Here is a 21,316-nt window from a genome sequence, read left to right on the forward strand (position 1 = left end):
TTTAACAGTGCCAACAATGAGCAACTATATAATTAAAAAAAAAAAAAAAAAAAAAAAGAGAAACGGCTACAAACAGAAACATTAACGTGTGCACATCAGCTCCAAAGACAAAAGAAGTCATAATCAGGATCATCACTACACAGCTTACACATCTGTGTTTAAGTTTTAAAATAAAGACAAAAACCAAACAGGACTTTGTCAGATACAGCAAGAAAAAAAAGACGTGTGGAGGTGGGTTGCCAAGGGGCTTACAAGCAGCAGCAGTCAGTGGGAGGGGCTTGCAGTTTCATTGGTGGTTGGGGTTAAAACCACAGCCTAAAACCAGCTCTTTAATATCTGCACCAGGAGAGGTGAGGGTTCACAATATGAAGGGTTGGTCAGGGGGAAGGGCTACAGGGTTTAACTTTGTAACAACTGTTCCATTTCTAAAACCATACATGGGATCAATTTTATTCATATTGCACTCAGTATCCAACCTGTCCAGGGTCTGCCTCTCACCCAATGACAGTTGGATAGGCCTAATCCCACCCATCCATGTTCTTCTGCTTATCCGGGGCCGGGAGCCTAAGCAGAGAAGCCAGGCTTCCCTCTCCTCCAGCTCATCCGGAGGGACCCCAAGGCGTTCCCAGGCCAGCCGAGAGATAATCTCCCCAGCGTGTCCTGGGTCTACCACGGGGCCTCCTCCCAATGGGACATGCCCGGAACACCTCACCCAAGAGGCGGCCAGGAGGCATCCTAATCAGATGCCCGAGCCACCTCAACTGGCTCCTTTCGATGTGGAGGAGCAGCGGCTCTACTCTGAGCCCCTCCTGGATTAACCCCGCCCACGACCTTAAATTGGAAAAGTAATTAAGAAAACTGATGGACAGTCTCAGGTTGCTTTATATTTATTTTCAGATAAAGATCCAACAAAACTAGAAAGAACCCCAATGATCAGATTTTCACTGTATTAATGTCAGATTAAAAGGCCCAGAACTATGGGTGGGTTGTGACGACGCTTTATTTTGTACTTTAGAACAGTCAGAATAATGCAACAAGCGTGTACATCAGGCAGTTAAAACCTAAAGCTAGAAAACAGGAAAAAGATTTAGCAATTTAAAATAGAAAACATGTATTTACAACTTCAGAGTCAGGTTTCTACTGACTTAAAAACCATGTAAGACAACATCAATATGAAGGGTGGGGGGGCTGTGGTAGAGTTACATTCACAAGCGGAAGCGATCAGAGAAGTTTGGGGACTCTGGGACTGTGAGGGGAACCTCGCTCTTCTTCACTGCTACAGGTTTGTAGTGTCTGATGGGCTGAGCCTTGTGCACCTGCAAAGGAGAAGGAAACCTGTGAGACACACTGCAGGCTGCTGCACACACACACACACACACACACACACACACACACACACACACACACACACACACACACACACACACACACACTTTAACCCTCTGCAGTCTGGGGTATAATTTTGTGTTTTTGGTCAAACACTTTCTGATAGCAAATATCCTGTTTTTCCCACTACAAATGTACATCAGAACATGAGGACAACATTCAGGGAAAAGCATAAATTAGTTGGTCTGGTTTATACTCGCCTATTAAAAACTGGTACACACTTTCAGCAGGTTGAAACGGAGCCTCAGTGAGACTGCGTCCTGCTGCTACATCATCAGCGTTTGGCAGAAAGATGAAACCATTTTGGAAGTGGTCATAATTACATACTAAGATTATTTTAAAAGAATTTCTTTAAAGTTATTTGTACTTGGTTCATAGGACACATTATTACACAAACAAAAACACTGATGAACTTTTTACTGGTACAATCATAAGGATGTGGCGTTTCCTGATGACAAAGCTAAGATTTTTATTTTTTTAATCATCTTAAATGTAGCAACAAGAATGAGAAATACGTGCATCTGTGTAACAGAACTCTGGCTGCCTGAAGCCATTTTTCTGATCATCACTGCTACTTTTACAAATCACAAATGCAAAGTAAAACTTCTCATTTTATGTGTCCACTAGCATTCAATATGCACAATATTGATGTGCCAACGAGGTTAAGAAACTTCCAGAGGAGGAAAACTGGAACACTACGGTGGCTCTTTAGGGCCACAAATGTGCTGGGTTTCACAATATATAAATTTCACTGACTAATGGCAACACGTGTCTGATGTAAACAGATTAACACACCTGTGCAGGATGCTGTGGTTCAGTGGTTACGTTAGTACACAGAACAAGCTCAGACAGCATCAGTGGAGGCAAAAATGGACCCTAAAATGTAGCTTTAAAAACTGAGCCATGACCTTCGGTGATCTGTAGCAGCCCTTCGACATTACACAACCACACCATAATCAGTACTGTAGACCAGTGTCCCCCAGAGCCAAGGCACTGGGATGCAAACTCCAATACAAGAGCAGTAAATTTAGGTCAGTAATGAAAAATATTAAACTAACCACCTCCTATTATCAGTTTTAATTCACTTTATATAAATATTTCTATAAATATGTAACGGCATACTTGTAGTTTCAAACTGCATCTGTTATTACTGCGGCCCCCCCGACAGTACCTCTGCAGCCCACCAGGGGGCCCCAGCCCACACTTTGGAAACCACTGCTGGAGACAAAGTTTCCACTGATATCTGTTTTGCAGTTACCTGCTCCTGCCGCAGCCTGGCAATCTCCTCCTTCTCCTTCTGCTCTTCCTCTCGTCTCTGCTCTGCTTCCATCTGTGCCCGGAGAGCCTCTTTCTCACAGGCCAGTCGCTCATACTCCTGCCACTCCCGGGCACGCCGCTCTGTGGCCAGCTCAAAGGCCTCTACAACTGTGGAAGAATTATTGTCTTCAAGAGTGTAGTGACAGATGATAGTGAAGACAACAGGAACACAGTGAGTTACACAATCCTGACCTTTTTGGAGAGTGCTTCTGCAAAGCTGAAGCACTCTTCATGAAGGTCTGCAATTATCACAGTATTCAATAACAGAGCTACAACTATCATCCATTAGCATTCCTCACATTCAAACAATACTGAGATATGTCCAAAACCCACAGATACGGTAGACTGACTGGTTCTTAAACAGCACAATATGTTACAGCAATGAGCTGGGTCAACACTTCTCTCTGATTTCATTCACTAGTTTCAGTCTAAGTACCATATAATGGTTACATTTTTCCATCCTAGTCCTCAGAGTAAAAAGGGAAAATAAAGTTGCTTCATTTCACTCCTGTGTGAGCACGCACTAACATGGGCTTTTTCCACAAATGTGACGGTGGAGGGAAAGAGACGTGCTTGAACATGTGAAGTTCTAGTCTGGTGATGACAGGACAACAGAAATCTGTTATACTGCTTTTTGTTTTAAACTGACAGATAATGATTGCGACAACTTATGTTGTCATGCACTTTTAGTCAGTCTGCAATAAATCTAAATGTTATAGACATGCAACTTGACTGCTATTTTTAAATGTACGATTTATGCAGTTTTCTTACCCACTGCAGGCCGGGTCTCTTTCTTGGGCCGGAAAGGCTCCTTATGAATGACTGTGTTGGGCCTTGCTTTAAATGCTGTCACTTCCTCTTGATGTTTCTGTTCTTCTTTCACCTACAAGTCATAGATGTCATTAGAAAGAATTGTAAAAGCTGAAAAGACTAAATGTTTCACTGATATGTTGAATAAATTCAGATCAAACTGAAGTTCTTGTGCTCGGCCCCACAAATCTTAGAAACATGGTGTCTAACCAGATACTTCCTCTGGATGGCATTACTTTGGCCTCCAGTAACACTGTGAGAAATCTTGGAGTCATTTTTGACCAGGATATGTCCTTCAATGCACATATTAAACAAATATGTAGGACCACTTTTTTGCATTTGTGCAATATTTCTAAAATTAGAAACATCCTTTCTCAGAGTGATGCTGAAAAGCTCATTCATGCATTTATTACTTCTAGGCTGGACTATTGTAATTCATTATTATCAGGCTGTGTTTCTTTTCATTCACCTCTTTTTACTCTGTTTATACCCCACTCTGCATTTAATCATTAGTTATTACATGTGGGGGTAAAAGGCACAGCTTTAGAGTGGGTTTGGTCATACTCGTCAGAAATTCTAGGGTCAGTTTTGGGGCAACTTCTTCCTCTGCATCACTCCTATGTGGAGTTCCACAGGGTTCCGTTCTGGGGACAATTTTTTTTTTTGCATTTTTGGTCACTGCAGCTTTTATCGGCAGTGGAGAGAGACAAGAAATGGGGGAAAGATACGTTGGCAACGGGCCGGGACTCAAACCCGCGCTGCCCAATGCGGCATATGTATGTGGTCGCTGGCTTCACCACTAATCCACCCAGGCACCCTCTGGGGCCAATTCTTGTCGCCTTATATTTATTTCCCCTATGACTGACTCTGATAGATATGGTATCTCTTTCCACTTCTATGCTGATGAGTCCCAAATCTATCTGCCCCTAAAAGGAAATGATTGTAAATAATATTTTCCTGACCTTAAAGCCTGGATGGCCTGCAGGAGTGTAACAGGACAAAATGCCACGATTTGGTTCATATTGCAGTACAGAAGATACAGTTCAGTGAATTTCATTTCTTTCAACTGTGGAATGCATTACCACCTAATGTCAGGCTGGCCCCCACCTAAGATGTGCCTTAAAATTATTTTTTTATTTTTTGCCTTGCAACCCAGAGTGAGAGCTGGAGTATTTAGGCTGTTGGATAGATCTTGAATTTTTGTGATTTCTTGAATATATTTACTGATGTGAGTATGGTGTATCTCTTATTTTATTGTGCAATCCTTTGTTTCATGTCCAGCACTTGGGTCAACTTTGCTGCTTTATAAATAAAATCAGATACCATCTGTTCCCAGCGACTGTTCTTCACAGCTCCCCGTTCATCTATGAGCAGCCTAAAGGGCTCAGGCTTTGTAGGCTCCAGCTTCTTCTTCTCTGGGAGGACCACAGTCTCAAAGTCAGGTAGAGGCTGGGCCTTAAACTGTGGTGCCTGTAAAATATTCAGGGGGAGAAAAAAAAATGTTAAGAACTGTGTCTGTACTGTGAAGCTCAGGATGGCAGGTTGGGGAAGTGAGACTCTACCTCTTCATTTTGCTTTTCCTCCAACTTTTTCTCTTTCAAAGCCCTCTTTTCACGCTCCCTCTGTTCAAAGGAGAAAGGACAGACCTCCACACGGTGGTTCTCTGGGAGCCGGGGCTGGAAGGGTAGGCCAAAGTGAGGCACTGGAGGGGCCTTAACTGGCGAGGGTTGTTTCACCTCATGAAAAACAAAGAGTTTAGGATACAGCTGATGGTAGATGGTTGTTACTTCAAAATGAACAAAGTACATATGATGCATTGAGCAAACAGCCACATGTCCTTACTTCCACAGCCTTGTGGTCCATTCGAACCCTCTTCTTAAGGGCAAAGGCAGGAGACTCTGGCACAGTTGGATTTGCAACTTTCTTTTCAGGCAATCCCTGTGGACGACAGGAGCATTCTTAAAAACTGTAAATAAAACTTCGTGTCCTCCTTACTGTACTCAAAATCAAGCAACTTGAAACTCAAAGCCTTAAACTCACCACAACTCCTTCCAGAACCTTTTTGGGCAGAGGCCTGGCTTTAAAGTTTTGGGACTTTTCTTCACCTTCCTGGGGCTTCTTGGTGACCTGTCTCTCCTGGAGCCTTTTTTCAATCTCCAGCTCAAAGCCTTCAGGTACTGTGGGCTCCTTCACTGCTGGCTTTTTCACATTCTCTGCAGACTCCAGTATCTTCCTGTTCAGCTCCAGAGCCTTGATTTTAAAGCTGTAATTAAAAGCAAACGTTAGTTAATGATCATTCAAAATTTAATGCTTTGACAGTAAGGCTATGACATACAGGGTAACTATCTGGCAGAAATCACTGACCAGTCTAGTGGCATAAACATGTTACCATGTCAACCCAAATATTTCAGCATCTTGGAGCTCCTGGTTACAATTTCTAATCTTTAACTGTCACTGCAGCCAACTAAACATGATTTCCTTTTTTGGCAAATAAATGACAATTTAGTTTCTCAGAGGTACCCATGAACATGTTGATCCATAATTCCAAAATACTGAACTGTATTTTGTACTATTCCAGCCCTAAAAGGAACCCCTGCAAGCCCCATTTTTCATTCACTAGTCTTATAAGCAGCAGGTCGAGCATGGATGTGTTTCCTGTGTCCACTGTGGAAAAACACAAATCTGGAAACAAAGTTTCTCACTTTGCTAATTTTTCTGCCTCCTCGGCCTCCAGCTCAGCAGTGCACTTAACAGTAGGTGGCCTGCTCCTCTGGCGAGTCATGAGGTGTGGGGAGTGAGGGTGAGTGAGCTTCAGGTGGTTACCCTTTGCTGTGGTGGGTCCTGTCAAAACATGATGCAGATACAATTAAAGACCAACTGTACAAGAACAATTTCTTTAACCGCTCTGAGAAGTGGCAATGAATGGCAAAAACCCAACATATACCACACCTCTCTCTTGACTTCTACGACTGTGCACATGATAACGGGTGGGGGTTCGCTTCTGGAACTGCTCGATCTGCTGGGCCATGGGCACATAAGCCTTTGGGTCGTCCGCCTTCCTCTTGTTACCTGTCGACAAGTTGAAGGGTTTGGGCACTGTAGCACCTGTCCGAGCCTTTGCCTAAAAGCACAAATAGAATTAGGTGTGTTTTTCCATGTGTCCTCAGTATGATTATTCAGGAATTTGACTACTATCCTTCTACTTACAGTTAACTAAAATGAATTAAATAGTGGGTTGGTCCTGTGAGTGCAATATCACTCCAATGGGAGCCTTTATATTCTTTCCAGCTCCATATTTCAAACATCCCTCTTATTTATTTAATACTGGGCCTTGGGTCAGCCCCTCAGTTCCTCTGTATACACATTTTATGGGCTTAGTCTCTATTAATTCCACCCACTGTCTTAATCTCTTCTGATTCAGTTGTGATAAAGGGGACATGAAACACTACATATGTTTTTAGACCGTGTCTACATATGTTCCAAAATCTACCGTACATTGCTAGATTGGTTGGATGCTGCTAACAGACTTACATTAGTGTGTTAGCCAACTAGAAACAGAACTGATAACTCAGTAGAAAACAAGAAAACAAACCAAAAAAGCAGTTAAAAGGGGTCATTTTTGTGCTGCTCCTGGCTGCAGCTGTGAGTTGATGTTAAAATCTAAGGATCTACTGTGTCTGTTGTTGGCTAGTTGCGCTGAATTGGGAAAATACAGCTTGTTAGCCGTAATGTTTGTAGAGCACTTTATAAATGAGGACTGAGGAGAAACCGTTTGAGTCAGGTGCACTGGTGGTGCACTGCCCCAACAAGCTGAAGTCAGACACCGAGCGGTGCAATCAGCTGACAAAGCAGATGCCTGCAAGGTATGAACAGCTCTGCTTTATTTCATAAAACTGACTTTTCTCAAGCACATCCAACCAACATAACAGGTTACTACATGTGCATCACACCACAAACACAAGTAAGTTTCTTACTGAAGCATGATCCTAACATCCATACATCCCACTGCGATCTTCAGTCTCTCTAAACCAAAGAAAAGAAAATAAGGTCTCCAAAAGTTCAGCATCTATTCTTGGAAGTCCCCAGTCATCAGGTGTCATTTTTGTACTGCCCAACACTGCGTTTTAGTTTCCTTTTTTCAACTGAGTTATCAGTTCTGTCACTAGTTGGCTTATAAACTAAGTCTATTAGCACCAACCAACCTAGTGACACAACGTTCTGTACGGGCACAAAAAGGCACTACACATGCTCTAAAAACAAACTGATTTAACTCTGCCTGCAATGCTGGATTTAAATGGCGGCTTCATGCTGTAGTCTTTATACATGTAGTGTTTCATGTCCCATCTCAAACTGGGGGGGGTTAATAATAATTAACCTTTTACTTACTGGAGAGGAAGGTTTGCGGAGCTGACTGACAAAGTCCACTTCCTTCTCTACGTTGGATGAAGCGGATGCCTTAACACGGGTGTCCGTATTGAAGTGGAAGTCTTTTGGCACAGTTGTAGATAGGACCATCTTCTTTGGTGGTGGATCTGAAATAACAGTGCTCTGGAGTTGGTTTTTCACCATGAGGTTTGTGTGCCATGTGCTACATCTGCTTGGCACTGCAGACTGCACCACACACCAAACACACTAACTATGCTCTCCAAACACACTAAATGTCACAAATCTCAAATTTCTCCAAACACACTCAGTGAGGCAGCGTCCTGCTGCTATGTCTCTTAAATCATTTGGACGTGCCGTATGTCCACTGATTCCACAGAATTACATGATTTTTAAAATGCTAAGGGGTCAAAATAAACCTCTTGGCAGTTCTTAAACAGTTACCACAGGCTGTAGCCCCACACAGTCAGAAATATATACTCACTGCCAGCCAGTGCAGCCTTGTAGCTGGCCTCATTCTTCTTGCGATGCAGAGCAACTTCCTTCTGGAGGTTCCTGATGCGCTCCAGCTCCTGCTCCTCAGAGGTACTCGGCCTGTGAGGTCACAGATTTGGTGGACATTAATCATAAGCAAAGTCCAGCTGTTCCTCAGGCTCTCATTTATAGGCTCACTTTCTGTTCTCTTCATGACTACTCAGCTTTTCTAAAGGCCTCTGTTTAGTTTTTGTGAAATGCTAGCAACTACTACACTACCCATCATTCAACTTTAATGCTCAGCCTTGAGATCCCTTCCCAGACTTCCCCACTCACATCTTAACCCACATGAACTTAGAAATTGACATGGTGGTGGGGAGTACAACAGCTCCCAGGGCAAACTCCAAGGGGACAGCCCCACCATTTGTCTCCATCAGCTGGATGAGGTGAAACATCACAAACCAACAAGAGAAGTCTAGTTTCCTTCAATTCAACCACTTCGTAGAATTAAGCTGCCAGCAGTGGAGACATTATGAGGCTAAGTGATTACTCGTCATACCTGACACTCATTTTCTGTCCCAGCATCTGCTCTGCTGTCCAAATCACCACGTCCAACGGCTCTGAGGTAAATAAGTGTCAGCTTTTTTTTCCTCTCTCAGTCTCCACAAATGCTAAAGATTCCTCATGAGAGCATTTTAAATTACTGCTGGCTGAACTTACAGCGGGCCGTGGAGCACGATGGGAGATTAGGACAGGGCTCCGAAGTCGAGAGAGAAAAAACTCAAAACGATGAAAGAACTGATGTTTATGTTATGTTTAAAACTGACACGAAACGAGTGGGAGACAGAAATCTGAGGAAAGATACGATGTCTAAGGACCAAGAAGAACATGAGTTTGAAGAGTCGGTGGAAAATGGAAAAATGGTGATCTGCTACAACGTCACACTCATGAGGTGTTCACAAAACTCAAATGAAATTCAAGAGGTCAAGAAAGAGGTGAAGGATGACCTCTCCACATTTAAGGAGGAGGAAGTTAAAGAGGCAGTGAGGCTGACAGGTTAACAGAAGTGGAAGGACACGGCAGACGCTGCAACCTGAGAATATATAATTTGGCTGAGAAAGACTGAACGGACTCATATGCAGGGAGCTCGATATACCTGAGGGGATCTACAAAAACAGCTGGTACACAGGAGCTTTGGAAAGAAGCCACCTCCAGGTCTGTAGTGGTTAACTTCTTAAAATTTGAGACCAAGGAAAGTACCCCAGCAAAAGAAACAATTTGTAGGATGGGATAGGTGGAACGCTGGCTCTCGTCCTGTCACAGCTGGGATGGATATGTTAATATTTGTTTTTATAGGCTGGGAGAAACCTGGAATTAGACATGAGATTCTGCAGCTGCAGAATTTCTCTTTGCCACACAAATTAGACCTTTGATATAGTGGTGAAATATGGGACACGATTGTTCCAAAATACAAACTGGAAAAAATAAGTGAGGGGGAAAGTTGTACAACTAGGGATGTGCGCGACTGGATGACTAATTGTCACTATAGTCACTAGTTGGTACCAGACGTACTAGTCGGTTAGCCTAATTATTAGGATTTTAATTGATACCAAGTGCTGGTAAATGTTTGTCCTAAATGTCATGCAGCCATCTGCCACCAGATGGAGCTGCAGCCCTGACATCGTTACAGAAAAATCCCATAACTGTTAATCCTGACCTTGTAGGAGTCGGTGGAAGGAGACACGAGCAGGTATGTAGTCTCAGCTTTATTCGGTAAAAATCACAACAAACTAGAACTCCAAATATAACTCCTGCAAAAGGAGGAGTCAAGCCCTTTTATCCCAGGCCTCAATCATTCCCCGGGAAAACCGGCCCGCTCCTTTTGTCGGCCCCCGAAGCAGATGCACCAGGAAGGAATTCCCCTGGAACCCTCAAAGGCTGGCCCAGGACCAGCTCGGCTGAAGAAGACTGCAGGTCCTCCTTAGGTGTCGCACGCAGGCCCAGCAGGACCCAAGGAAGGCGGTCAACCCAGCTGCTGTCCACCAGCGCAGCCCGTAAGGCAGCCTTCATGGTACGGTGGAACCTCTCGCAAAGGCCATTGGCCTGCGTGTGGTACGCGGTAGTGCGATGGAGTCTGACGCCAAGGTTCTCCGCCACAGCAGTCCACAGCTCAGACGTGAACTGAGGACCCCTGTCAGATGTCAAGTCAAGCGGTACGCCAAACCGAGATACCCAGGAGGAGACGAACGCACGAGCAACATCTGCTGAGGTGGTTGACGCCAAAGGAACTGCTTCAGGCCACCGAGTCGTCCTGTCCACCATTGTCAGGAGATGGGTGAAACCCCGGGAAGGGGGAAATGGACCTACCAGGTCTACATGGACATGTTCGAACCTTCTCTGGGGTATGGGAAAGTGCTCCAGAGGGGATTTGGTGTGTTGTTGCACTTTGGCGCGCTGACAAGCAACACATGAGGAAGCCCACGCCCTGACCTCTTTCCGGAGGCCGGGCCACACAAACTTGGCCCCTACCAACTTAACTGAGGCTTTAACTCCTGGGTGCGAAAGAGAATGAACTGCCTCAAAAACCCGCCGACGCCAGCAAGCAGGAACCAAGGGGCGAGGCCTGCCCAATGAGACGTCGCAAAGTAGGGTTACGCCACTATCCTGAAATGAGACATCCTCCAAACGCAAACTGGACTCGGCCGCCTTAAAAGCCTGAATCTCCGTATCCGTAAGTTGGTCGGCAGCCATGACAGAGTAGTCCACTCCCAAATGCACAGAACTAACCTGCGCCCTGGACAGACAGTCAGCCACCCGATTACACTTGCCGGCGACGTGCTGAATGTCAGTGGTAAACTCTGAAATAGCAGAAAGCTGCCGTTGCTGCCGTGCAGTCCATGGTTCCGAAACCTTTGCCATGGCAAATGTGAGAGGTTTGTGGTCTACAAAAGCGGTAAAGTCACGGCCCTCAAGCAGGAACCGGAAATGACGCGTCGCGAGAAAAAGGGCAAGGAGCTCCCTGTCAAACGTACTGTACTTTCTCTCCGCATCCCGAAGCTTCCTGCTAAAAAAGGCGAGGGGCTGCCAAGCACCACCCACCCATTGTTCGCACACGGCCCCGATTGCAAAATCGGAGGCATCGGTAGTAAGGGCAACAGGCGCCTCGGGAGACGGGTGGGCCAGCAGGGCAGCGTTGGCAAGAGCAGCTTTGGCACTGTCAAATGCCTGCACCCGCTCAGGTGTCCACTCTATCCCTTGGTTGCCTTTCTTGCCCTTAAGTGCATTGTACAGAGGGTGCATGAGGTGAGCAGCCCGGGGGATGAAACGGTTATAAAAGTTCACCATCCCCAAAAACTCCTGCAGGGGCTTCACTGAGGAAGGGCGCGGAAAAGCAGAAACCGCCTCCACCTTAGCGGGCAGGGGAAACGCCCCTTGGGGCGAAACGAGGTGTCCCAAAAACTCTATGGCCGGCAGACCGAACTGGCATTTAGCTGGATTCACAATCAAACCGTGCTCACTGAGACGCTCAAACAACTGGCGGAGGTGCACTGAATGCTCCGCGGCGGAAGGGCTGGCAACCAGTATGTCATCCAGATAGACGAACAAAAATGGCATACCACGCAAAACGGAGTCCATGAGGCGCTGAAACGTCTGTGCCGCGCCCTTCAGACCGAAGGGCATTCGCAAAAACTCGAAAAGGCCAAAAGGAGTGATAACCGCGGTCTTGGGCACATCACGCGGATGGACAGGAACCTGATGGTATCCCCTCACCAAATCCACCTTTGAAAAAATAGTTGCCCCCGCAAGATGAACCGAAAAATCTTGAATGTGGGGAACCGGGTACCTGTCATTAGTCGTCGCATTATTAAGGCGCCTAAAATCCCCACAAGGGCGCCACCCACCGTCAGCTTTAGGGACCATGTGCAACGGGGACGCCCACGGGCTGTTTGAGCGGCGCACAATACCAAGGCGCTCCATGTTTGCAAACTCCTCCCTGGCTATCGCTAACTTCGCGGCATCGAGACGGCGTGCACGCGCAAAAACCGGCGGACCCACAGTGGTAATGTAATGCTCCACACCATGTTTAGCTACGGCTGCAGAGAAGGTGGGAACCGTGAGGGTGGGAAACTCGGCAAGCAAACGCTGGTACTCATCACCTGTGGCAAGCATGTTAGCGAGGGGCAGGGGGCCAGGACTACCAAGTGTACAGGGGTAGGTATCAAAAGACACAGCATCTATCAAGCACCTATTAGCTACATCGACCAACAACCTGAAAGCACACAAGAAATCAGCGCCGAGTATAGGTACTGACACAGACGCTATCACAAAGTCCCAGTTAAACTGACGTCCCTTGAAACACACAGTCACCAACCTCATTCCATATGTGCGAATGGGGGTACCGTTCGCCGCGTCCAGCAGGGGTCCGTGACATTGTCCCAAGGCGTCCGCAGCTGAAGCCGGCATGATGCTACGCTGAGCACCCGAGTCCACAAGCAGACGGCGTCCCGAAGCAGTGTCCTCAATGAAGAGCAGCTTGTCCGAGCTGCCAGCGCACACAGCTGCTAGTGAGCACCGGCCCTCTCGTTTCCCTGGTGCTGGAAGGTACACGGCGGAATGCAGCGCTTCGCCTTCACTCCGAACCGGCGATGATAGAAGCAGAGCACGCTCTCCTTCCTCCGGCGCTCTGCGATGGCGGCCACAGCACCAGCTTCTCTAGTCTCCGTCCCTTGTAGAGCCGCACTCGGTAAAAGTGCATGCACACCGGAATGCCTGGATGCCAGCAAAATCTTGTCCGCCTCTTCAGCTAGCCCGCGGTAATCCTTGGCCCGTATCAGAGCGGAGCTGGCTAGCGCGGTGCGCACGGGAGGGGGGAGCTGGCGCAGGAACAGATGCGTAAAGAGAAACGAAGCGTCGCCCGGGCCGAGCAGAGCCAGCATGTGCTCCATCAGCTCGGAGGGTTTACCATCTCCCAAGCCATTCAGGGACAACAGGCGATCAGCCCGCTCTTCGTCTGAAAGCTGATAAATCCGCAGCAGGTTCTCCTTCAGCGCTCCATACTTGTTAGCAGGCGGCGGGTCCCGGAGCAGTCCCATCAGCCGGCGGGTAGAAGCAGAGTCCAGCGCCGCGACGACATGGTAATACTTGGTGTCGTCTGAGGTGATCCCGCGGAGGTGAAACTGGGCCTCCACATGCTGGAACCAAGGCTCTGGATCGTGCTGCCAGAACTCCGGGAGCTTGACCGTGGCCGCAAAAATAGCGGGAGAAACGGCGGCGGCTGGTGAGGAAACGGCGGCGGCTGGTGAGGAAACAGCGGCCGCTGAGCTGTCATCAGCAGACATGTTCTTTAGTCGGGGTCACCAATGTAGGAGTCGGTGGAAGGAGACACGAGCAGGTATGTAGTCTCAGCTTTATTCGGTAAAAATCACAACAAACTAGAACTCCAAATATAACTCCTGCAAAAGGAGGAGTCAAGCCCTTTTATCCCAGGCCTCTCTCTCCCGCCTTTTCCCTCTCTATTCCGGTCTCTCTCTTCGCAATAAGAGCTTGGGGCATTCTGGTGTGAAATGTGCATATATGTGGCCACCACAACCTGATACTTTTATTAGGTCTAATATTGTTAGTTAATTTTGAAGTTTTACATTGTAACTTTGCCCAGAGAAACACCCTTCCTTCCCTGTACTTCTGGCCAAGATGTTACAAAGAAGAAAAAAACTAGCACAGCAAAGAGTATTTTTTCAGATGTTATTTTCTCAGATTTTAATGATGCAGAAACCTCGTTTGCAGTAACATTTTCATATATTTAACATCAATTGATTTTAAGTTTTCCTTTGTTGTTTGGAGTGTAATGTGCAGTGTTCATAATGTGCAGTGCCGCACAGTTAAACAGCATTTAAAGTGCGATTCATTATAGAAGAACATGATTAATGTCTCATACCTTTGTTTAGATGGTTTTTGACATTGTCCATTAAACAGGCATAAAATTTAATTTGATATCTGAGTGTTTCTTAGTTTTAGACTAGTCAAATATTTTTCCCTTGTTTAGTCGACTAAAATTAGTCTCCAGGAACATCCCTACATACAACATGTGTGCAAGACCAATAGCTCTGGGACCTGGACAATTTTTTGCGGGAAGAATATAATTAAGTTCTTCATAAATTCAAAGATTAGAAGGAAATCATTATCTAGCCAGCAACTGTGCTGGAAGTTTTGTGAACGCATGGATGCAGACCATCCACATATATTTTAGTCCTGTAAAGATGTGGAAGGACACTGGTCCAAAAATCAGGCAAGATACTCCATTTAGGAAATCTGACACCAGACACTAAACAGAGGAGATGAGTATCTTGTCAAAGTAATGTTAGCAGCAAGTGTTAGAAGCAAATGATACTGTAACTGCAAAGAGGAAAGAATAAAATCTAAGTTAAAATAAATAAATTACTGTAACAGGCAATTTTTTTATTCTACATTTGAGGGAAAACACAGGTGTACATGTAGTCTTACTCTGTGAGTGTGGAGGTGGAAGCTGCTGCACGGCTCTGATGGCTCCCCTTGGAATTCAACCGCTCACTCCTGCGGGGACCCAGCCTGGAAATCAGCTCCCCACTCCTGGATTTTTGGGAACAGGACCACTACATTCAACAGCTTGAACACTTGAACAAAAGCTAATGTGAAGAGGTAAATTTGATGGTGGTTTCTTAGCTTCTAATCTGTACAAAGTGTACACTTGGCACTGGACCCATCAGAGGTTTTTCCAGGACGTGTATCTGCCAATCAGCAGCAGAGGATTTTAGAATGACTGACAGGACACACACAACACTTACTCTTTGTACTTTTTGGATGGTGGTACAGCTGGACCGCTGGTTATTTCTTTACGCTTTGAAACCCTAAAAGAATAAGAACAAGACCTCAGTGCAGTGTTCAATACTGTTGACCATAATTTATTACAGCAATTAGAACATGCCATAGGCATTAAAGGTACTGTGCTCCAGGAGTTTCAATCATATCTAATAGACTCCAAATTGTTCATGTAGATGAGGAGTCTTCTTCACACACTAAGGTTAATTATGGAGTTCCACAGGGTTCTGCGCTAGGATATACATATTTACATTTCCCTTAAAGCAGCATTATTAGAATAAGAATAATCACTGATCCCAGATGGAAATTCACATGTCTAACAACTCATTTGCTATTTGTATGAGAACCGAAAAGCCTGATAACTATGGGTACAATCTTGTTGCAAACAATCTTGTTGATTTGCCAACACTTCCTGTGCTCACATCAACTGTATTTTAATGCAGTCAAATTCACAATAAAACTATTCTCATCTACATATTTATCTCTTTTTGTTGTCAGACAAGTGTACATGCATGAAAAAGTCACAAGCGTTGACAACGCAGACTACTGCAAACTACCCTTTACTCTTAAACCCTGTTCTAACAGCTGCTCTTCAACACTAAAGTCCTGATTTTATAATAAAAGTTGTCTGACAAATTCACCATTCACATCAGTTAAAGTCTCAACTATTCTGTGATTTCAGCCACATTTACACCTAAGACGACCACTTGGTGAGAAAGTTTGATGTCACAAACTAAGGTTACTGTTAGTGGATACACCAACATGTGCAGTTGACCGTTCCTTTTAGGAAAACACTCGTTACATATCAAACTGCCAACTTTCTCGGAAGAGGAAACAGGAGGCAAAACAGAGTTACCTGAAAACAGATTCACATGGTTACACAATAGCAGCAGTTACATGAACTGTACCTGCGTGGCTGTGCAGGAACTGGATTAACAATCCTCCGTTTTGGTTGGGCATCATTTGCACCCCAGGATGTCACGATGTTCGCAGGTGGAGATGCAGATATGCTGGGACCTGGAATATAAATCGATCAGTACAAGGAAAACCATCATTAACCAAGTTATGAGGACAGAAAATAGTCACTAAAGATGCACTTATAATCAGCTTTAATGGGGGTGGAAACTAACCAGAGTCCCCATCCAAATTGGTCTGAGGGACTGAAGTGTCCCCTGGTTTAGGTCTTGAAGGTGTGATAAGCTGACCACTTCCTCCCTCAGCATGCAGCTCTGCCGGTGAGAGAGGCAAAATTAACAATTTAAAAATCACAAAGAGTGGTATTAAAGACTACAAATTTTACAGTTTTACTGATGTTTAGATGCATTGCACCATCTTGGATTGTTAATCAAGGTTGGCGGGACTGCTCCAGTTTTGAGTTGGAAGTCCCACTTAAGGGGAGAATTAAGTTAAAAATTTTAACTGGGACCTTGGAAATCTTGACTTTAAATGGAATGCACCAATCAATGAACTCAATGAACACCAGCAGAGGATCAAATCTGTAACTGCAAAGCCACACTCAAGGAACGAATACCACTGATGCAAAAGACACTCTTGTATTTACTGACCTCGAGCTGACCTGTAACGATCTGAAAATAATGTTCCAGTGTACAACCTCTGTATGTGGTGTGAATCACCAGACACCCCATGATACGATTTTAATCACAATATTTCACTCGTGACATGATACTGTCATATAATGTTTTGCGATATGCTGAGTACTGCAAGAACATATACTGTTCAAAAAAATGTAAGGAATACTCTGAAAACATCAAATCTCCATCCATTCATCTTGTTCTGCTTATCCGAGGCCAGGCTGTGGGGGCAACAGCCTCAGAGAAACCCAGACCTCCCCCTCCGCAGCCAGCTGAGAGAGAGAATCTCTCCAACATGTCCTGGTCTATCCCAGGGCCTCCTCCCAGTAGGACACGCCAAGAACACCTCACCCACGAGGCATCCTAGTTAGATGCCCGAACCACCTCAAATTTTGATGAGGAGGAGTAGGGTCTCTATTCTAAGCCCCTCACAAATGACTGCACTCTGCACCCTGTCCCTAAGGGAGAGGCCAGCCACCCTTCAGAGAAATCTTTTTCCTACTGCTTATTTCCGTGATCTTATTTTTCGGTAACTACCCAAAGCTCGTGACCATGGACGAAGGCAGGGACAGACTGACCAGTAAATCTACAGCTTTGTTTTCATGCTCAGCTCTTTACCACAGACCAGTTCAGTGTCTGCATCACTGCAGCTGCAGCCCAAGTCTGTCAATCTCCCGCCCCCTCTGCGAACCATTCCAGTGTGAGCTGGAGGCCACCACCTGATGAAGCCAACAGGACCACAGCAAGAAGCAGAAGTCAGATTCTGAGGTCACCAAGGTGGAAGCCTCCCACCACTTGGCTACACCTACTAATTCTAATTATGAACAGAATCAGTGACAACGGGCAGCCCTGATGGAGTCAAACACCCACCAAAAATGGGTGATTGAATGGCCTGTAACAATGGGCCAGACACCCCATGCTCCTACAGCACCCTCTACAAGGCAGGTTGGTCAATGACATGATACGTATATTTTTGAGTATTTTAAATTTCTTCGAAGCATGACATGAAGGTTATTCTATAAAACCTTTAGTCTGAATACGTTTTCAGTGCTTTCAAATATAAAAACACACAAAACAGTCCATTTCATCTCATAACTAATCAACAATGTTTAAGCACAACAGTTTGTGTGTCCACTCAGTATCATTTCAGGCTTCAATAGCAACCAGTGTTTCAGATCTTTATGCCCGAGTCCATCACAAAGCCAACACAGCCTGGTCAGCGATCACTGTTGGCATCGTGCATCTGTGGTTCATAGACATCACCAGATTGTCAATAGTGGTCTGTGGGACTTGCCATTAAACTGTTGTGCACACGCTCAAGCCAGCGTGCTTGTGGTGTTGTGGTGCCACAGTGAAATAGGTCCCCACTGAAACACTTCTGGACATCGTTTAGGCTTTTCACAGGTCTTGCGGTATATGAAAAATATAAGTACTCGTTCTCAAACAGACTCGTTACTTTAGGTTTAAAACGTCTGAGAGAAGTTTTTATTTCCAGTCAGTGTGCCGTCAAACATCCAACAATCTGAGTCTAAATGAAGGAACAACAACACATAAGAGACAATCGTCCTGGAGTATCCTCCATCCCCGCAGTTTATCGCATACAAACAGATTAAAGAGGCAAAACCATATAATTTATGTATCATATATAGTGCTATAATCAGGGCTAACAGGGGGCCGGGCTGAGGGCAGATGTCCGTAAGTTGTGCTCGCGGTACTTCCAGCATCTTAACTAGCACTGCTGAAGAGGAGCGAAAATAAAGGGAGTAACGTGTGGCAGGTAAATGCAACGTTTCTAAATGCTCAACAAATATCAGCAAACACACAAAGTGTGTGCAGTTTGTCACACAGTGTGTCTGCTAGCTAAAAGAAGAGCTGCTGTATTTCAGGGAGAGCAAAGAGAGAGAAGTTCACTCAGAGATGGAGAAAGAGGACAGGAGAGGAAGGAGAGAGGTTAGATTTAAAGGGAAGGACTGCAAAACAAACTGAGGTATGCTGACTTTGTGTTATTCAAAGATTGTATGAAAATACAGCAGTTTAGTGTGTAATAAACAGGTTAGCTTGTTGTACTGTATTTACAGTAAAGCTCTGTGTTGGTGCACAGAGGCTGTGTTCATGGTCAGAGTTACAGGTTACATCAGTGCAGCAGAGATGAGTTTGAATCAAAGCTGCTGATGCTGAGATTCATTCACTGAATCCAACATTTACAGCCTCATACTTTTACTTTCTTACTCGGAGTACATTTTAGAGCCTGTACTTTTTACTTAAGTAAAAAAGTTGAGCCAGTACTTCAACTTTTACCAAAGTATTTTATAACACAGGTACTTGTACTTCTACTTAAGTACAGAACATCTGTACTTGTGCGACCTCTGATTATAGGTTAGTTTTGTGGAGCCCCCCTAACACTAACACTTCCTGTGTGTTTAGCAGGATATCCTTTATATTGCAGATTGTTGGATGAAGACAAAGAATGTGGAATAGTGGGCGTGATGTTATAGCAACAGAAAAAGGCTCAGGTTTTTACTAATGTCTCCACACTGAACGTTAACACCAAGCAGATTTAAGGAGAAGTCTTACCAAACCACTTGTCGTCGGTTTCAGCATCCAGCAGCTCCTTGAAGTCCACGACGTGGGACGGGGCATCAAACTCGTAGCGCTCATTAGTGTCCCCGGACTCGTTCTCAGCCATAGTCTCACACTGTTTGTTCGACAACTCACTGAACTAGAAACTACGAAAGTTGCAAACGTCAGATTATTAGGCCTTCAGATAACACTCGCTTTGACTGCAACAACCAAACTGTGGGTTTATTTCATGGCTGTGGTCTAATGGGAATACTGGCCTATTAGCTAAGACAACAGACCATCGTTCCTGGAAAAGGTTAACAGTATTTAGTCATCCTGTCCTAAGAGAATATATAGCCCAAGTAATGTTATGTTGATGTAGTAATTGCGTTGCTGGGTCACATTTTGTCCATAGGAATAAATCTAAACTGTAACGTTACCGAGAAAAAACAACTGGCGAGCTAGCGTTAAACACAACTCCACAAGAATACGTTAGGCACCATTATAACGCCAACTAGCCCCAAAATACGTATAATAAGCATCGCTTTATACCGTTTATTAAACATTACATCTGAAAATGAGGCAACATTAAGTACTGTACTACCCAATAAAACTAGTTTAAAAACTTACCGTCTTTGCTCACTGCGCCCGAAAGAAAAAAACACACAAGCCGCGCGACGCTCAGCGTAGCGTTTAAGTTCCCCACCAGTTTGAACCAGCCAATGGCGAACATTGTATTCGCCAGCTTACCGCTTATTGGCTTATACAATCTAACTTCCTGTTACCGCTTGATCGCCAAAATAAGTGAAACAGACTCGTAAAAAAAATGCAAGTTCTATTAATCACTGGGTTTGTGCACGTGGATTAGTGAGTTAAAAACCGAGTTTAATTAGTCTCAGAACGAAAGCTGTACAAATGTGTAAAACTTTGTAAAACTGTTTTACAAATGTGTACGCGCATTTTTAAGTCCAGTTTCAGAAACCCGAATTTTTTTCACTTTTAAAAAGCTTCCGGTCTAAAAATATTTTCGCTCACTTACACATCCTCAAACAGGCGTGCACGAATCTTCTGACAGGCACAGATGTTATATGTGCTCATCAACTGAGGCAAAATAGACACAATAACTGGAACAAAAAAGGACATAATTCAACGAAACTTAAAGTTTTATACCATAATGTCAAGGTTTCATATACATATTACTTCAATGGGCTTAATAGTTTGTTTGTTTGTTGTATTACATAAGGTGGCGCGGTATTGTTTGAACTCATTAATAAAGTGTAATAAAGTGAAGGAAGGCTGGTTTTGTTCCAAAACATATCTAGCTCAACATTTCTTGGAAGAAGTTTCTTCCTTAGAAAGTTTGCACATCCATCCTGAATAACCTTGAATACCGAGCGGAAAATCAGGTGAGAAATGCTTCCACTTTCCAGTCCACAGAAATCACATTTTAAAAGAACTCTGATACCACCAACTGGTAGGTGGGGAAATGTTCCAAATCGTTTCATAAGACATGAGAGATGTTTTTTTTTTTTTTTTCAATAATCCATTTAACTTTAAATTAGTTATTTAGAGACCTGAAATCTAGAATTCCAATTCCATGATCTCTGGGATTAGAAATGTCTTCTTCTGGCACTCTCACCTTGATGTTTAGTTACTGTAGATTGTATTTTCTCTTGCTGCTGAAACACAATAATTTGGATAAAAGCACTCGGCCATATAAAGATAAATCCCTCATCAACAAGTGGTTATAATTTCTCTTAATTTTTTAAATAATTGGTTTGAAGTTTAGGGTACTTCTTTTTGCATCTTTACATAAAATGAGTCCTATAACAGAAATTTGAAAAAATAATTGGACAGCACTGATATGTTCAGCAGGGAGCACATTCAGTGCAAGACTCATCCCACCAAAATGCACCACAGAGCGCCACAGGAGGTCATTT

At 44.5% G+C, this 21,316-nt stretch overlaps 1 protein-coding gene across 2 annotated transcripts; it reads right to left on the reverse strand.

Annotated features, from left to right (window-relative positions):
* Positions 1-982: 982 nt before the first annotated feature.
* tpx2 (TPX2 microtubule nucleation factor) lies at positions 983-20,107 on the reverse strand. Of its 2 annotated transcripts, none has more exons than XM_030733953.1 (17): positions 20,007-20,107; positions 19,392-19,543; positions 16,356-16,454; positions 16,134-16,242; positions 15,192-15,254; positions 14,872-14,976; positions 8,381-8,490; positions 7,900-8,045; positions 6,463-6,634; positions 6,216-6,354; positions 5,554-5,776; positions 5,356-5,451; positions 5,076-5,249; positions 4,837-4,983; positions 3,475-3,586; positions 2,645-2,811; positions 983-1,316 (listed from the first exon to the last, which is right to left on the reverse strand). In XM_030733953.1, the coding sequence occupies exons 2-17, from the start codon at positions 19,501-19,503 to the stop codon at positions 1,206-1,208; spliced, it is 2,085 nt and encodes a 694-aa protein (XP_030589813.1). In that variant the 5' UTR covers positions 19,504-19,543; positions 20,007-20,107; the 3' UTR covers positions 983-1,205. The 2 variants fall into 2 exon arrangements, with proteins under 2 accessions (XP_030589813.1, XP_030589812.1); XM_030733952.1 differs by having other exon boundaries at positions 2,645-2,829.
* Between the last annotated feature and the right edge of the window lie 1,209 nt (positions 20,108-21,316).

Source organism: Archocentrus centrarchus, chromosome 7 (genome assembly GCF_007364275.1).
Source record: "Archocentrus centrarchus isolate MPI-CPG fArcCen1 chromosome 7, fArcCen1, whole genome shotgun sequence".
NCBI lineage: Eukaryota > Metazoa > Chordata > Actinopteri > Cichliformes > Cichlidae > Archocentrus > Archocentrus centrarchus.